Genomic DNA, 12,567 nt, shown 5'->3' with positions numbered 1-12,567 from the left:
AAGAAATGATTTAAAAAGCCTTGATGCTTTTGCTTGAGCCGCCTGCCCTTCCGTTCATTGCGACGTGTGCCTGTGTGTTGGTGTGCGTGCGCGCGCGCTTATTTGTTTGTGTGTGTGAGTGAGTGTGCGCGCGTGTAGCAGCGTTTAGTGTGTGTAGCAGGGTATATGTGTGTATATGCGCACGCAAGAGGATCAAATGTGTCCCAATGCCTGAATATGCTTTCATACACCTTTTATTTTCCACTCTTCTTAAGGCGTCGAGGCGTCGAACTTGAAGGAATCCGTGAGCATAAAAACGCACTTCCGTGGATTGTCATAAGCATAACCACTTCGGGCGGGAAGTGAAAATGGCCGAAAAGTATAGTACAGGCGAGTCGAATTTAGGCGTTGTTACGTGTATGAGTAGTTCCGAGATTTACCATCGCAGATAGTAATGTAAAACAAATTGGGAAAATCAGGAGCGAATGGAAAGAAAAACCTTTTCCCCAGCAGCATAAGGCGTCGTCATCAGACGATCTTGGTGTAGTATGTACGCGTCAAAAGGAGTTGAACAGGAAGTGCAGTGGGTAGGTGGAAAAGTGCCCGACCGATGTAGGGCACCGCGTGTGTGTGTGTGCGCCGAGAAGGTGGGTCGGCCGTCGTGACGGGAGGGCAACCCGCGGGAAAGTAAAGCAAAAGCGAATGAAAATATGCGCCCTGGCGAAAGCGAGTGGGCAAATTAAGAAACGAGCGAGCAAGAACGATCCAACCACAAGGAGCACCATTATGTGGGGAAGAAGTAGAAAAAAATCGCGTACGATAAAGCAACAAGAGAGAAAAAACACCATCCCAGCAAGCGAACGCCGAATGGTAGTTGAAATCGTTTCCTCCGCATACTCACGCACACACCTGTGCATTTTGGTAACTGGTGGAGCACGCGAAAGGGAGAAAGGCAGCGGCAAAAGAAGAGTAGACAGGGGATAAAACAGGAAAAAAACGAGAAGAAGTAACGCAAAATGTTAGTTTTTTCGGCTTGATTGGTTGTTTGTCAACTGTGTGATGCGGCGAAGTGTTGCAAATACGCGCGTACAGCATAGAATTATGTTTGCAACAACAATGTTAACTCATAACTCATCATACACACGCACACACTTACACACAGCATTTAAGGGTGAAGAATGTGCCGGGGAGGGAATATGAAGAAAGCGTTTTGAAAACGGGGAGGAAACTGATTCCGATGACAATCTAACGTAAAGAATGTTGAAGGACATTCTCTAGCAATGCAAGAAGCGAACCTTCCGATAAAAACGAACTTCCGTGTGAATATAGCAATAAATGTAAACTTATCTGAAGTACGTCGGATGTATCATAAGGCTTTCCGGTCAGAAAAGTGTTTTAAATAGGCGCTCGAAAGGTTCCCTCAAACTTGTTATTCGCATCGGAACATTGTTTTATATTTCTCTTCTGCACCTTTTTTACTTTCAGATCGTAAACCGTACAGTTCACAAACAAAACGAGAAGTTTTCATATATAAAGACAGTGCAAGAACGGTGTGTAGTTCCGCAGTTTGTTTGAATCTTGTAACTCCGTGGCAGAGTTTACTGTTCGACGTGGAGGAAGTATCAATGCAGTGTGTTGATGGTGGTATATGAAAACATAAATTCGGGTGCTGCGGGGTGTGTGTTTGTTTGGAACGTTAAATTAGAAAAACAAAGTAATCTGGAAAGCTTAATAGTACACTAAGCGAGCTTCATTTCCGTGGCGACGGAGGAAGTATCCTTCGGAAAAGGATTACCCGAATTGCTTACGAAGCGCAGTGGCTTCTTCATCAGTTACTCTCAGTTAATCGATATTTTGAAGTTGAAAAGAATTAGTTGCTGTTAACGTACGTTAAGCGCTGGCAGTATATAGTGGTGATAGAGTTGCGGTTGTGTTTTCGTTGCGCTTGAAGTATTTTCGTACGTATTACTTGAAGGCTACTAAACAGTTGGCGGCACAACACGGCGTCGTTTGTGTTTTGCATATGTTCTTACCCAAACTAATATCAACAACACACACACACACAAAACGGCAACCAAGAAACAACAAAGTGCTTGAGCAATGAGTGCCCCTGAAGACACCACTGCGACCGCACAACTTGCTTCCGATCATCATCACCAGCAAAATGTTGTGTCACCGTCAGCAACTTCCGCGTCCTCCACGCCTGTACCGGCAACAGTAGCAGCAGCAGCACCAGCTTCATCATTACTATCTTCCCCAACACCATCGAATGTTGGATCGCCTACAGTTACCACACTGAGTGCAGTGATAACAGGTACAGCAGACACAGGCACCGGAAGCGGTGCTGGTGCGTCTGCAACACTTCCCGCCAATAACGGAAGCAATAACAACAGCCACTCCGGTGACAGTAAAGACGGCGTTGGTGCCGCTGCCAGCAACAGTAGTGTGCCGGACGGAAATAACCGGAACGTAAGCAGTGGTCCGCTCGATGCTGCTACAGATGCGGCGAATATTTGCGATGCGGAAAAGGTACCAGCGGCTACCACTTCCAGTCCACCACGGACTGAAGAAGGAATTTCTGCTGCAGGAATTGTTGTTGCCACGTCAGATAATCCGGGTGCGATAGAACCCGGCTCATCCGGTGGCACTTCAACACCAGTGGCAGGAGGAGTATCCCCTGCATCGCTGGCCGCCGGTGATGTCGCTGCTACGAAAACGTTATCCTCCGCGACAGGTAGTGGCGGAACGTCGCTGGTTGCCAGCGGCAGTGTTGTCCCAACGGTTACAAATGGAGGTGGTGGGAATAATACAGGCGTACTACCTGTAACAGCAGGTACCACGATTACGCTGCGTGGCCGCGATGTAACCGACAAACACTCGCTGGAATACCACTGCCGGGTGCTGGAAGGTAAGCGGAATTTATAAAATTATTGTTAGTGACCGGTTAGGCGCCAATTCGACATCTTTCTAACTTATGAGCCGTCAGAATCTTCTTTGGCGACTCAGTCGGCTGTAGGAGTTCTTTTAGCCTTTCATAGCTCATCAATCTTTAGAGTCTGCTGTATTTGACATTACCTCACCTGTTTGTATGTGAGTGATCAAACAGGATTCCACGAGCTAGGTTGTCCAGTGTCATTCTAATAACATTACCGGTACAGCGGTGGCTAGCTAGTCCAATTTGCGTTCGATCGGTTTTGTTGTTGTTGATGGTTACTTTATAAACTGTGTAAAATATAGTTACATTTTAATTATGGAATTAATTCAGTCATAATAGGGGGAGGGTGAAATCGCCATGGTTTGATTGAGTTGGCGGTTGTTATTACACCCAAAAAAGCGGTTTGTATTTTTTTCATAAGAACGGTCTAGTCATATTAACTTTTTTTACCACGTAACCGGATAGTCAGTCCTTGCTACGGGGTCCGGATTTTGGTTCGGTCCGTTTGGTCCGGTCGGGCAGATCACCAACTTAAGTCTAATCTGGTCTTTTTCGCAGCATCAATATCCGTTCACTCAAACAAGACAGTGATAGCCAGCTTACAGGCAGCTAATTTTGAATATCATCATAATGAGCTGGTTGGCCGTTTCGGTAGATCATAATATCTTAGATAATGTTTAAAGAATCCTGATTTAAGAGGTCTATGAAGATGGGCAACAGTAAGAGACTGCTTGAAGTGGCCATCAAGCAGGATGAGCCATCCGGGTTGTTGCGAAACATTTTTTGCTGTAAGTGACACATGGTAGAAGAGGACCTACTGATAACTAAATCATCCTATTTCCATCGATTGGCCAACGATCGATCATGGTTTCTATCAAGTGAAGCCATCATTAAATCATAAGTTTTATTTTTGGAATTTCCACTGTTATATTTGAAAAGTAATCATTCAAAATTCGAGGCTTTACATACATCTCAGAGAGAAACAAGTTGGACGAGGCTATTATTTTAAGACGAATTTGTATGCGGTCTTTTGAAGTCAATTAAGTGTTGGAAGGAGTGGAGCTGTCTGTTCTGTAGAAGAGTTAAAACTTTGAATATGTCTTAAGCAGCATTCACCTCAAGAATGGGCATATGTTAACCATTGTACAAGAAGAGATACCCACTTTATCGCCACTGTAACACACGGTTATGTAGAGCCAATGGAAAATAAATGATGTAAAATCACTTAATTAAACCGCCGTTTTTTTGGGCATCGGGCGGCTTGTTATGGTATGCGTGGTCCGAGAGAGGCTAAAAATCCCAACGGACGAGAAAGGAAGGTAAAATTGCGCTGGCGCACAAATATTGTAGAAGGTGAATGCCGTTGGTTGGGAATGCGTTGTGTTTGTGTGCGTATTCTGCCGGTGGATGCTCTACACCTCCAGCAGTGCTTGCTTCCTTGGGTTTTGGTCCGATAGCAATTCCTTCCCAAAAAGCATAGCAAAACCAGAGAGCGAGTAAACGAGACATAAAAGATCAAAATACAAATAACGATAAAAATAGTATCGTTTAATACACCGTCGTGTTATGAAAGTATTTGGAGGTAGCATGAGAACGTTTTTGTAGTAGAACGGTTCCATAAAACGGAAACCGGAATGAATGACGGAACAACATGATGAAGCGAGTCCAGTTCGGGAGATGAAATGACACATGTATAATTTTGTTTGTTTTTTTTTTTAACCGGTGAAAGGTTCAATGAACCTGTTTTATGAGCCAGCAGCTCCTTTCGTGCGTAGTAATAAATTACGTAATACAAACATGGAAGCAATGTGCAATGTGGTCCCGTTTGTCCCGCTGAGAGCACAGTCCGGTTAGTTTACTTATGACATCCTATGAAAATGGCGTATTTTGTATGATTTTTTAAAAAATTCACTATATTTGGCTAATGTAACGAATTATTGTTCAATTTATATACAATACATTGCCGTAATAATTAATTAACTTTTCACCACACTAAAACTGTTTTGTTTTTTCTTTCGTTCAACTTTACAGAGGAGGTACAGTTAATCAAGGAGTCCGAGGCAAAGATCAAACAACAGTATAGCGAGTCTCAGCGCCGGGAACGTATCCTTGCACGTCGGGTTGCCGTGCAGGAGCAGGAAATGCGCGACTATTCGGTAATAAAGCTTAAGTTACCCAAGAAAAAAACCTTTTCATGCAGTTAATAAATTTCGATTCGTTTCCTTTTTCCCCGTAGAAACAAATTGCGGAACTCAAGTCTGCCCAAGCACCCGGTCCGGCTGCACTGCGGTCGGCTTTGCTTGATCCCGCAGTGAACATACTCTTTCAGAAGCTTAAAGCGGAACTGCAGGCGACCAAGGCGAAGCTGGAGGAAACACAAAACGAGCTATCGGCGTGGAAGTTTACGCCCGATTCGAACACCGGCAAGCGACTGATGGCCAAATGTCGCTTGCTGTATCAGGAAAATGAGGAGCTTGGTAAGATGACCTCCAACGGTCGGTTGGCAAAGCTGGAAAGCGAGCTGGCGCTGCAGAAGAGCTACAACGAGGAGGTGAAAAAATCACAGCTAGGTACGTGTTCGTACGCGTGGGTAGGCTATTAACGGGGTTCCGGATACAGTTTTTGAGATCTACGATGCTATGGGTTGGAGATCTTCAATCTTAGTACAATTTCTGTCAAACGTCATGTTAACGATCACCAAAACATTCGTCAAGGCGCCTTGGCAAATCTAGTATCATGTTCTAATTTGGTTCAAACTAGGAAGGAAAGTGTTTATTTCAATTTGAAAACAATAACTTGAATTCAAAGGCTTTTTATATTGTCCGATGTCCGTTTGAAGACACCTTCATTGATAAAATTCTTTAAATTTAATTGATTAATACTATCTGGTTTAAATATAGTCCCCTGTTTAATTGCTTCTCTTCACCTATTACAGAGTTGGATGATTTTCTGCAGGAGCTGGATGAAGATGTCGAGGGCATGCAGGGTACGATCGTGTTTCTCCAGCAGGAACTAAAACAGACGAAGGATTCGCGGGACGAAATGGAAAAGGAGCTCATACAGTTGCGCGCCTACGTTGCGGCCAATCTGGGTCCCTTCTCCGGTAGCGCCAACAACCCCACTAGTGGCAGCACACCCACGGACGAGCGCAGCTCATCGATGATGCTGATGATGGATGCGCACGATAGCAATAGTAACAGCAACAGCCATGGTCACGATGCCTACCACCAGCCGGACGGTGGCGGTCCGGACAGCATCGGCGGTGGAGTCAGAGTGGGTGATATGGGCGGTGGTGTTACCCCGATCTATCTAGTGAACGGTGGTGGTGTTGGTAGCGGCAACGCTGACACCGGAAGCAGACTGGTGAATAAAAGTTCAAGTAGTGGTGATGATCACGATATGATGGTGTACAGCAATCGGACGCACTGTGGTGGCGCTGTTACGAATAGTAATGAGTTACGAACTACACCGTCAACCGGTGGATTGTCACTGACAGCGGCTCCGTCTGTCTCTGCCACCGGCAACCCTGGCAACAGCAGCGGCGGCGGCAGCAGCAGCAGCAGCATCAACAGTGCCAGCAGTACTGCTGCTGCGGTGAACGGTGGTTCCACTGCAGCGATCGCGTCAGTGAGCAGCAGCGGTGTTGGTGGTGACCCGTTAGTTAATGAACTGAATGATCCGCTGTTGCCTAGTAGTGTCGCTGGTAGTGATGGCAGCGGTAGAACTAGTAACAGTAATACCGATAGCAATAGTGGCGGTAACGTTGCCGAAGTCGACCACAGTGTGAATAGTACTAACAGCAGCAGCAGTGGCAACAGTACTGCGCTGAAACAGCAACACCACCAACAGCAGCAGCGAACAAGTAATAATGTCGGTCGAAACGGTGGACGAACAACAGTGGCCGCTAGGAAGCGCAATTACAATGAAACCGAGATTGATTCGGCAGAGCTGGACGGTGGTGTTGGTAGCAGTGCTGGTGGTAGTGATGTTGTCAGTGGTGGCGCTTACGGAAGCGAAAGTGTTGTTGTTGACGGTGTGCTAGTGAAGGACGTTGGTGTTGCGGATAGTAGTGCTAGTAGTGGTGCCAGTGTTGCGAACGGTAAGCTGATGAACGCCGCCGACAGTTCACTGCTGATCGAGCAGCAACAACAGCAGCAGGACGTCGAATCGTCAAACAGCAACAAACGCATGACACGATCGGGTAAGGGTAAAGCGATCGCAACTGCTGCACCAGCGGCTGCGTCCGTTTTGTCCATTTCCACCCTCTCCTCATCCGCCTCCACCACATCCTCCTCCTCATCATCCGTCTCCGCGTCGAACGTGTTAATGACGAGTGCGGCGAAAAAGCTCCGAAGAGGTTCAATCGCACCGGACGACGAAGTTGATCCGTTGTGTGATGCACCCCCTTCGTCACAGCAACAGCAGCAGCAGCAGCAACAACAGCAGCCACAGCAACAAACGATATCGTCCGCCAACGGTTCGAATTAGGCTCGAAAGCGTGTGTGTATGTCTGTTCTTTTTTTTCTTACTTTCGTGTTACACACGAGTTGTCCATTTGTGCTCTGGGTTACGGTCCTGGAGAAGCGCAGTGTGGTGTGATGCAGCTTCTTGAAATTGAGACAGAGCGATTGAAAGAAAGTGGTAACCTCGAGGCTCGTACAACTTATATCAGCTGTTTTATAGGGCAGGTAAAGCAAAACAACCATCTTGATTGAACTCATGCAGCATCTCGGGATTGATAACTACTCGCCACTCATTACAAACTCCCTCCCCACCCCATCCTTGAGGTACGTTATTCTTGCTTGAGTATGAGTATGATCTATAGGCGATCAATTACAAACCCGCCTCCAGGACGACCGTAGGGGATATTGTGCGTAGGGTACACACATCGTAGCAACTAAAGTACATTTAAAACGTAAACAGACAAAACGAAACTGGAAAAAATATTACAAGAGAGAGATAGAGCGAGAGAGAGAGAGAAGAAAAATACAAACAAAAACATTGTAGGTCAAAGTGAAACATACAAAACGAGAAAACAAGTCAAAAATGCTGCTGAATAAAGAAATTAACTAAGTATCTATAAGCTGTAATTAATTGACTCTCTCTCACCTACACACACTGATACACTCGTTTATGCTGCAAGTGTTGTGTTGTACATTTTTCGTGCTACGTAATTTCGGTACGTGGATTATTGTTACACATTTTTACAATCCTCGAGACACGAGATCCACACATTTTAATGTTTTTTTTTTAGCAAAAGAAAGAAGACATAAAACATTTCTTTACCGAAGCAAACAAGAGGGTACAGAGGCAATGGTTGAGAAAGGTCGATTTTATAGCAATGCGGAACAGTGAGGAAATATGCTAACAAAGTAGGCGGCAAATAGATTAAACATTTCACGCTTTATTTTTGTGGTTGTTAGTTGTATGAAATGACTTCTTACATTTTGTAGCCCTCGCATGGGAATCGGTCGAATATTATTAAACAATATTAAACTGGTCATTTGTTGTATTGCATAATAGAAAGTGGTGCGGTTTTATATTTGATTGCTGTTCCGTCCGACAGTTTTCTTTTTCTGTTCTTTTTTGTGTGTAACAATGATCGAGACACGTTTTTTGTGTGTGTTGTGACACGAAAACAGTTGTGTGGCTACTTTAAACCGGCTTACTAGATTTGTCCCACTCAGTCTGAGTTGTCTGCTGCTGTACGGCCGGCACGTGTAGGACTATACACATGGTGTTAATTTGAAGATCTCGTGGAATTAATGTTTATTTAAACAACCCGTCAAAATTATGCCTGATGTTGTAATAGATTTGCTCGAAAACGATTCTCGATGGGTGAATTGTTTGGGAAATGAATATTGTACGCTACGCAAACGTACAATTAATACGAAGAAAACGAAATCATAGAGATTGAAGACTCGCGCAGAATAGGAAGTTTAGTTACGCAGAAGTTGTTTATTTAAGTTTAGCTTCGATTAGTTAATGCAATCTTCTAACTATAACCTTTACGTCCCATTGGGCACCGGAAGATGAGGATAAAAAACACACTCACAGGCAATGTAACCCTCGAGATAGTTGCAGTGCATTATTGTTATTAACAAAGGGTTAAAAAAACCTTCATGGAGTGATGTACAGAGGCAATGTACAATGCACATGTATAGAAAATGGTTTAAAGTTCATACAGCACATGTCTTCATTGAAAGATTCAGGTGCGCTTTTTATTTTCTCAAAAATTCTTGCACCACCCCAAGAGTAAAACGCAAGCCATTTTTAGGGCACATGTGCATGCAGAGAAACGAATGTTGACGAGCCGAGGACAATACTTAATTTGCAGCAATAGAGAAAAAGAAAAGTACACAACTCTAAATAATGTAACAGGCGTACACCAACATTACAATTAACTAAAACTGACAACAACAACAACAAAACACACAAAAACCAAGGGAATATAAAGAAATGCTAGCAAAGATAACAACGCAGTGGAGGGAAAGCAGTAGATGAACACAAAACGAGATTATGTAAGACATAGGGCATGTTAGATATGTATCAAACAAAAAAAAACCCGGGAAACGACGTAACGCTCACAAAACCTGTAATTTAAATTATTTCAAACAACAGAAAAACAAGAAATTTGGAAAGCAAAAAATAGATTTAAATTATTCATAAAAAGTTGATTATTACTCAGAAATTATTGTACAGCAATTGAAAGAAACAAGAAAACATAGTACTTCTGATTTTCTTTATATTAATCCTTTTTCCAACCCTGAACTTCGGTATTAGTTGTTGACATGGTTTGAAGGTAATTTGATTCTAAAAGAATTCTTTTGTCTCTTACCTTCTACATGAATCTTTCTGTAGTAGATGAATGATCCTTATAAAGTTGTACATTTTATTGTGGTTATTGAGGTTACACAAGTACAAAACCAAAAATTACGGACGCTGAACATGATGACGGAAACACATACTATGAGCTGATTGTGTTTTCGATAATAAGAGCGCGGGAAAGATTTCGGGCACACGCCAAGCGTAATATTTTGATCAAATCTTCCGTACAGTTGTTGAGCAGATTGGAGGAAAATTTCGGTATCAATGCTGTTTGGTCGTGATCATCCGCCTCCGTTTCATCTTGCTCCATTTTCGTATCAGCTGGCTTGGGGGTCTTTTTCTTCTCCCGCCGTAATTTCAGCATTGGAACCAGGTCCATCTGCAAGTGTTCGAGAATAGTGTACGTTTCCTTCGAAGGAATGATCGGTTCATTGAACTCCAGCAGTGGAATGGCGTCAGCCATCAGGCATGGCCAAAAGCTACAAAAAAAGGACAGTAATGATAGGATTAAGATTGTGTGCATGATGATTCGATCGAAGGATAGAATGCTTGAAACTTACTACGATGGCATGATCTTTGAGTCCATCAGACGTATAAGCTGATCGGCAGCTTTAGCGTATGATTGCTCTCGGTAGAACCTACGAAAATCATAATAAGCTCCCAGGAACACCAGTCTGGGCGAGATGAACAGCTTTGAACCCAGGTGAGACACTTGCTGTTCGCACAGCAGCTCACCATGGTTACAGTAGTGTTCGAGAAATATATTCGCTACATCACGCACGTACGAGCTGTCCCGTGAGCGTGTTGCCCAATCGAGCGCTCCACTGTAGTTCTTGTGCGCGAGGTTGCGCTTCGTCACAACCTTGCATACCTCCGCCACAACGTCGGGATAGTTGTTCTGTCGAGCAACTGCTATGATCCGATCGGCCTGCCGTTCGGTTTGAAACGGAACGCGCGCTAGCAAGATTTCACGGGCCCCTAATCCTTCGGTGGAGGAAAATTCCAGATAATCCATCCCAACCTGCCAGAATGTGCTGCGCGACATTAGCAGCGAGCCGAAATCAAACAGTAACGATTCGCGGACAAGTTTACCATCCGAAACATCGTCACCTCGAGACTGTTTTGAGGGTGATGTGTTCTCATCCGCATCATCCCCGGCACTCATCTCTAGCAGTCCCGCATGATACAGCAGATCGACTATGTGGACGGCAAACCAACGATTGTCCGGAAACAGTTGTACCTGTTGCAACACGCTCACAAGATTATTTTCCATCACCGAAAGAACGAGCTTGTCCAGAAACTTGAACTGTCGTTCGCCTGACAACACATCGTCCGGTGCAGCCCTCCAGTTTGTCAGAAACTGTGCAATCCAATCGTTGGCGTACTGGCCCAACTGATAGTACTTGCAGCTAGAATCGGTGTATAGTAGATAGCCGGGAAAATATTCGTACCAGCAGGTCGACGATCGAAGTTGCTCGGACCAAGCTTTTCGTTCACCGGCTACCAGTCGCAGCAGTTCCTCCAGCTTCGGTTCTGCCGCAAAATTACCGGCCGTAATGAGGGTGCGTACGTTGTCGCACCAACACTGCCATTGCGTTTTGTACCGGTGCACCGACAGCCCACTGTACACGCTGTAGATCGGCATGGATTGGAGCAACTGTTCGGCCACTTGGAAACAGTGCGTTTCCGAGCTTGTGTGCACACGCAAAAGCGCCCGGGCGATAGTCGTTTGTCCCTGAAGTATCAATCCCTTAACGACGGGCCAGTAGTCTTCCTGCTTGTCTAGCTCGCGTCCGCTCTGCAACATTTCGGTTGCGGCCCTTTCCGGTTCGGGAAAATGAAAGCGAATCCACTCGAGCAGCGACGAAACGATCGCACCGGAAGAGTTACTATCGATAACGAGAAACTCCAGCAGATGCCACGTACATTCGATCGAATAAAACAAGCTTATTAGGTTGCGGTACGTCTCCTGGGACGGATCATCGTCCGACAGTTCGCTGATTTGGTGATTCATGATCTGCAGTGTCTTTCGCAAGATGGTACGATACTTCTGGGATATTTTCACATAATCGATCGGTTTGGACGGAGCTTCCACAACGCCGTATCGCAAACGTTGCAATCGGTAAAAAACTCGGCTACCTTCCGTAATCATCGATCGTATAGCAGGTTCCTCAAAGATGAAATTCGCCCCAACCAGATTGATGTCAACAGACGAAAAATCTTTAACCGGAGCGCTTAAAAAAAGATTAATTGTCAGGTACACACGAAAGGACGCCAGTTATTACGGTACTTACCGGTTCCGTTTCCCACTCCCGAATGCATAGCATGCAAACTGCTGATCCGTAATCCAACCAATGTTTAGTCCTAGCTGCTGTCCCAACGTGTTGGGCACTTTCTGTAGACGGAAATAAACGTTTATGTGGCAATGTTTTCTAGTGGGAAGTTAAAACATTTACTTACAATATCGGACGCGTGCTCCTTCGATGCCATTGTTGAGAATTGTGCGATATAAAAAGTAGCGGCAAGCAACTGGAGAAAAATGACACTAATGACAATATGCGTAGCATGCCAAGGTTTCTTGAAAACATAAGGTCAAAATCGCTCAAAATGTATCGTAAATTTCTAAAATATATGTAAAAAACCTTCCTAAGAGTTATGCAATTCTTTAACAACTTGTTTGCGTCAGTCAAGCTTTTTTTGTTTAACAAAATCGCATCAAATGCTTTTATGCGTCCTTCTGTGAAATGTGCACCTTCTTCTTGCTTTTGCTCTCGGAAATCAACATCGTGTAGACGCCGCTTGGTATTTGACAGCCAATCGGATCC

General features: G+C 44.5%; 2 protein-coding genes across 2 annotated transcripts; one reads left to right on the top strand and one right to left on the bottom strand.

Annotated features, from left to right (window-relative positions):
* Positions 1 to 2,079: 2,079 nt before the first annotated feature.
* LOC128719823 (streptococcal hemagglutinin) lies at positions 2,080 to 7,402 on the top strand. The gene is made up of 4 exons (XM_053813460.1): positions 2,080 to 2,887; positions 4,946 to 5,070; positions 5,151 to 5,484; positions 5,850 to 7,402. Exons 1-4 carry the CDS (start codon positions 2,080 to 2,082, stop codon positions 7,400 to 7,402), a joined length of 2,820 nt encoding a protein of 939 aa, XP_053669435.1.
* A 2,479-nt stretch (positions 7,403 to 9,881) lies between these two features.
* On the bottom strand, positions 9,882 to 12,232 carry LOC128707356 (nuclear pore complex protein Nup75). The gene is made up of 4 exons (XM_053802308.1): positions 12,203 to 12,232; positions 12,037 to 12,137; positions 10,303 to 11,976; positions 9,882 to 10,221 (listed from the first exon to the last, which is right to left on the bottom strand). Exons 1-4 carry the CDS (start codon positions 12,230 to 12,232, stop codon positions 9,882 to 9,884), a joined length of 2,145 nt encoding a protein of 714 aa, XP_053658283.1.
* Between the last annotated feature and the right edge of the window lie 335 nt (positions 12,233 to 12,567).

The sequence above is a fragment of the Anopheles marshallii genome, chromosome 2 (assembly GCF_943734725.1).
Source record: "Anopheles marshallii chromosome 2, idAnoMarsDA_429_01, whole genome shotgun sequence".
Classification (NCBI taxonomy): domain Eukaryota; kingdom Metazoa; phylum Arthropoda; class Insecta; order Diptera; family Culicidae; genus Anopheles; species Anopheles marshallii.
This window is presented reverse-complemented; position numbering and strand designations above follow the sequence as displayed.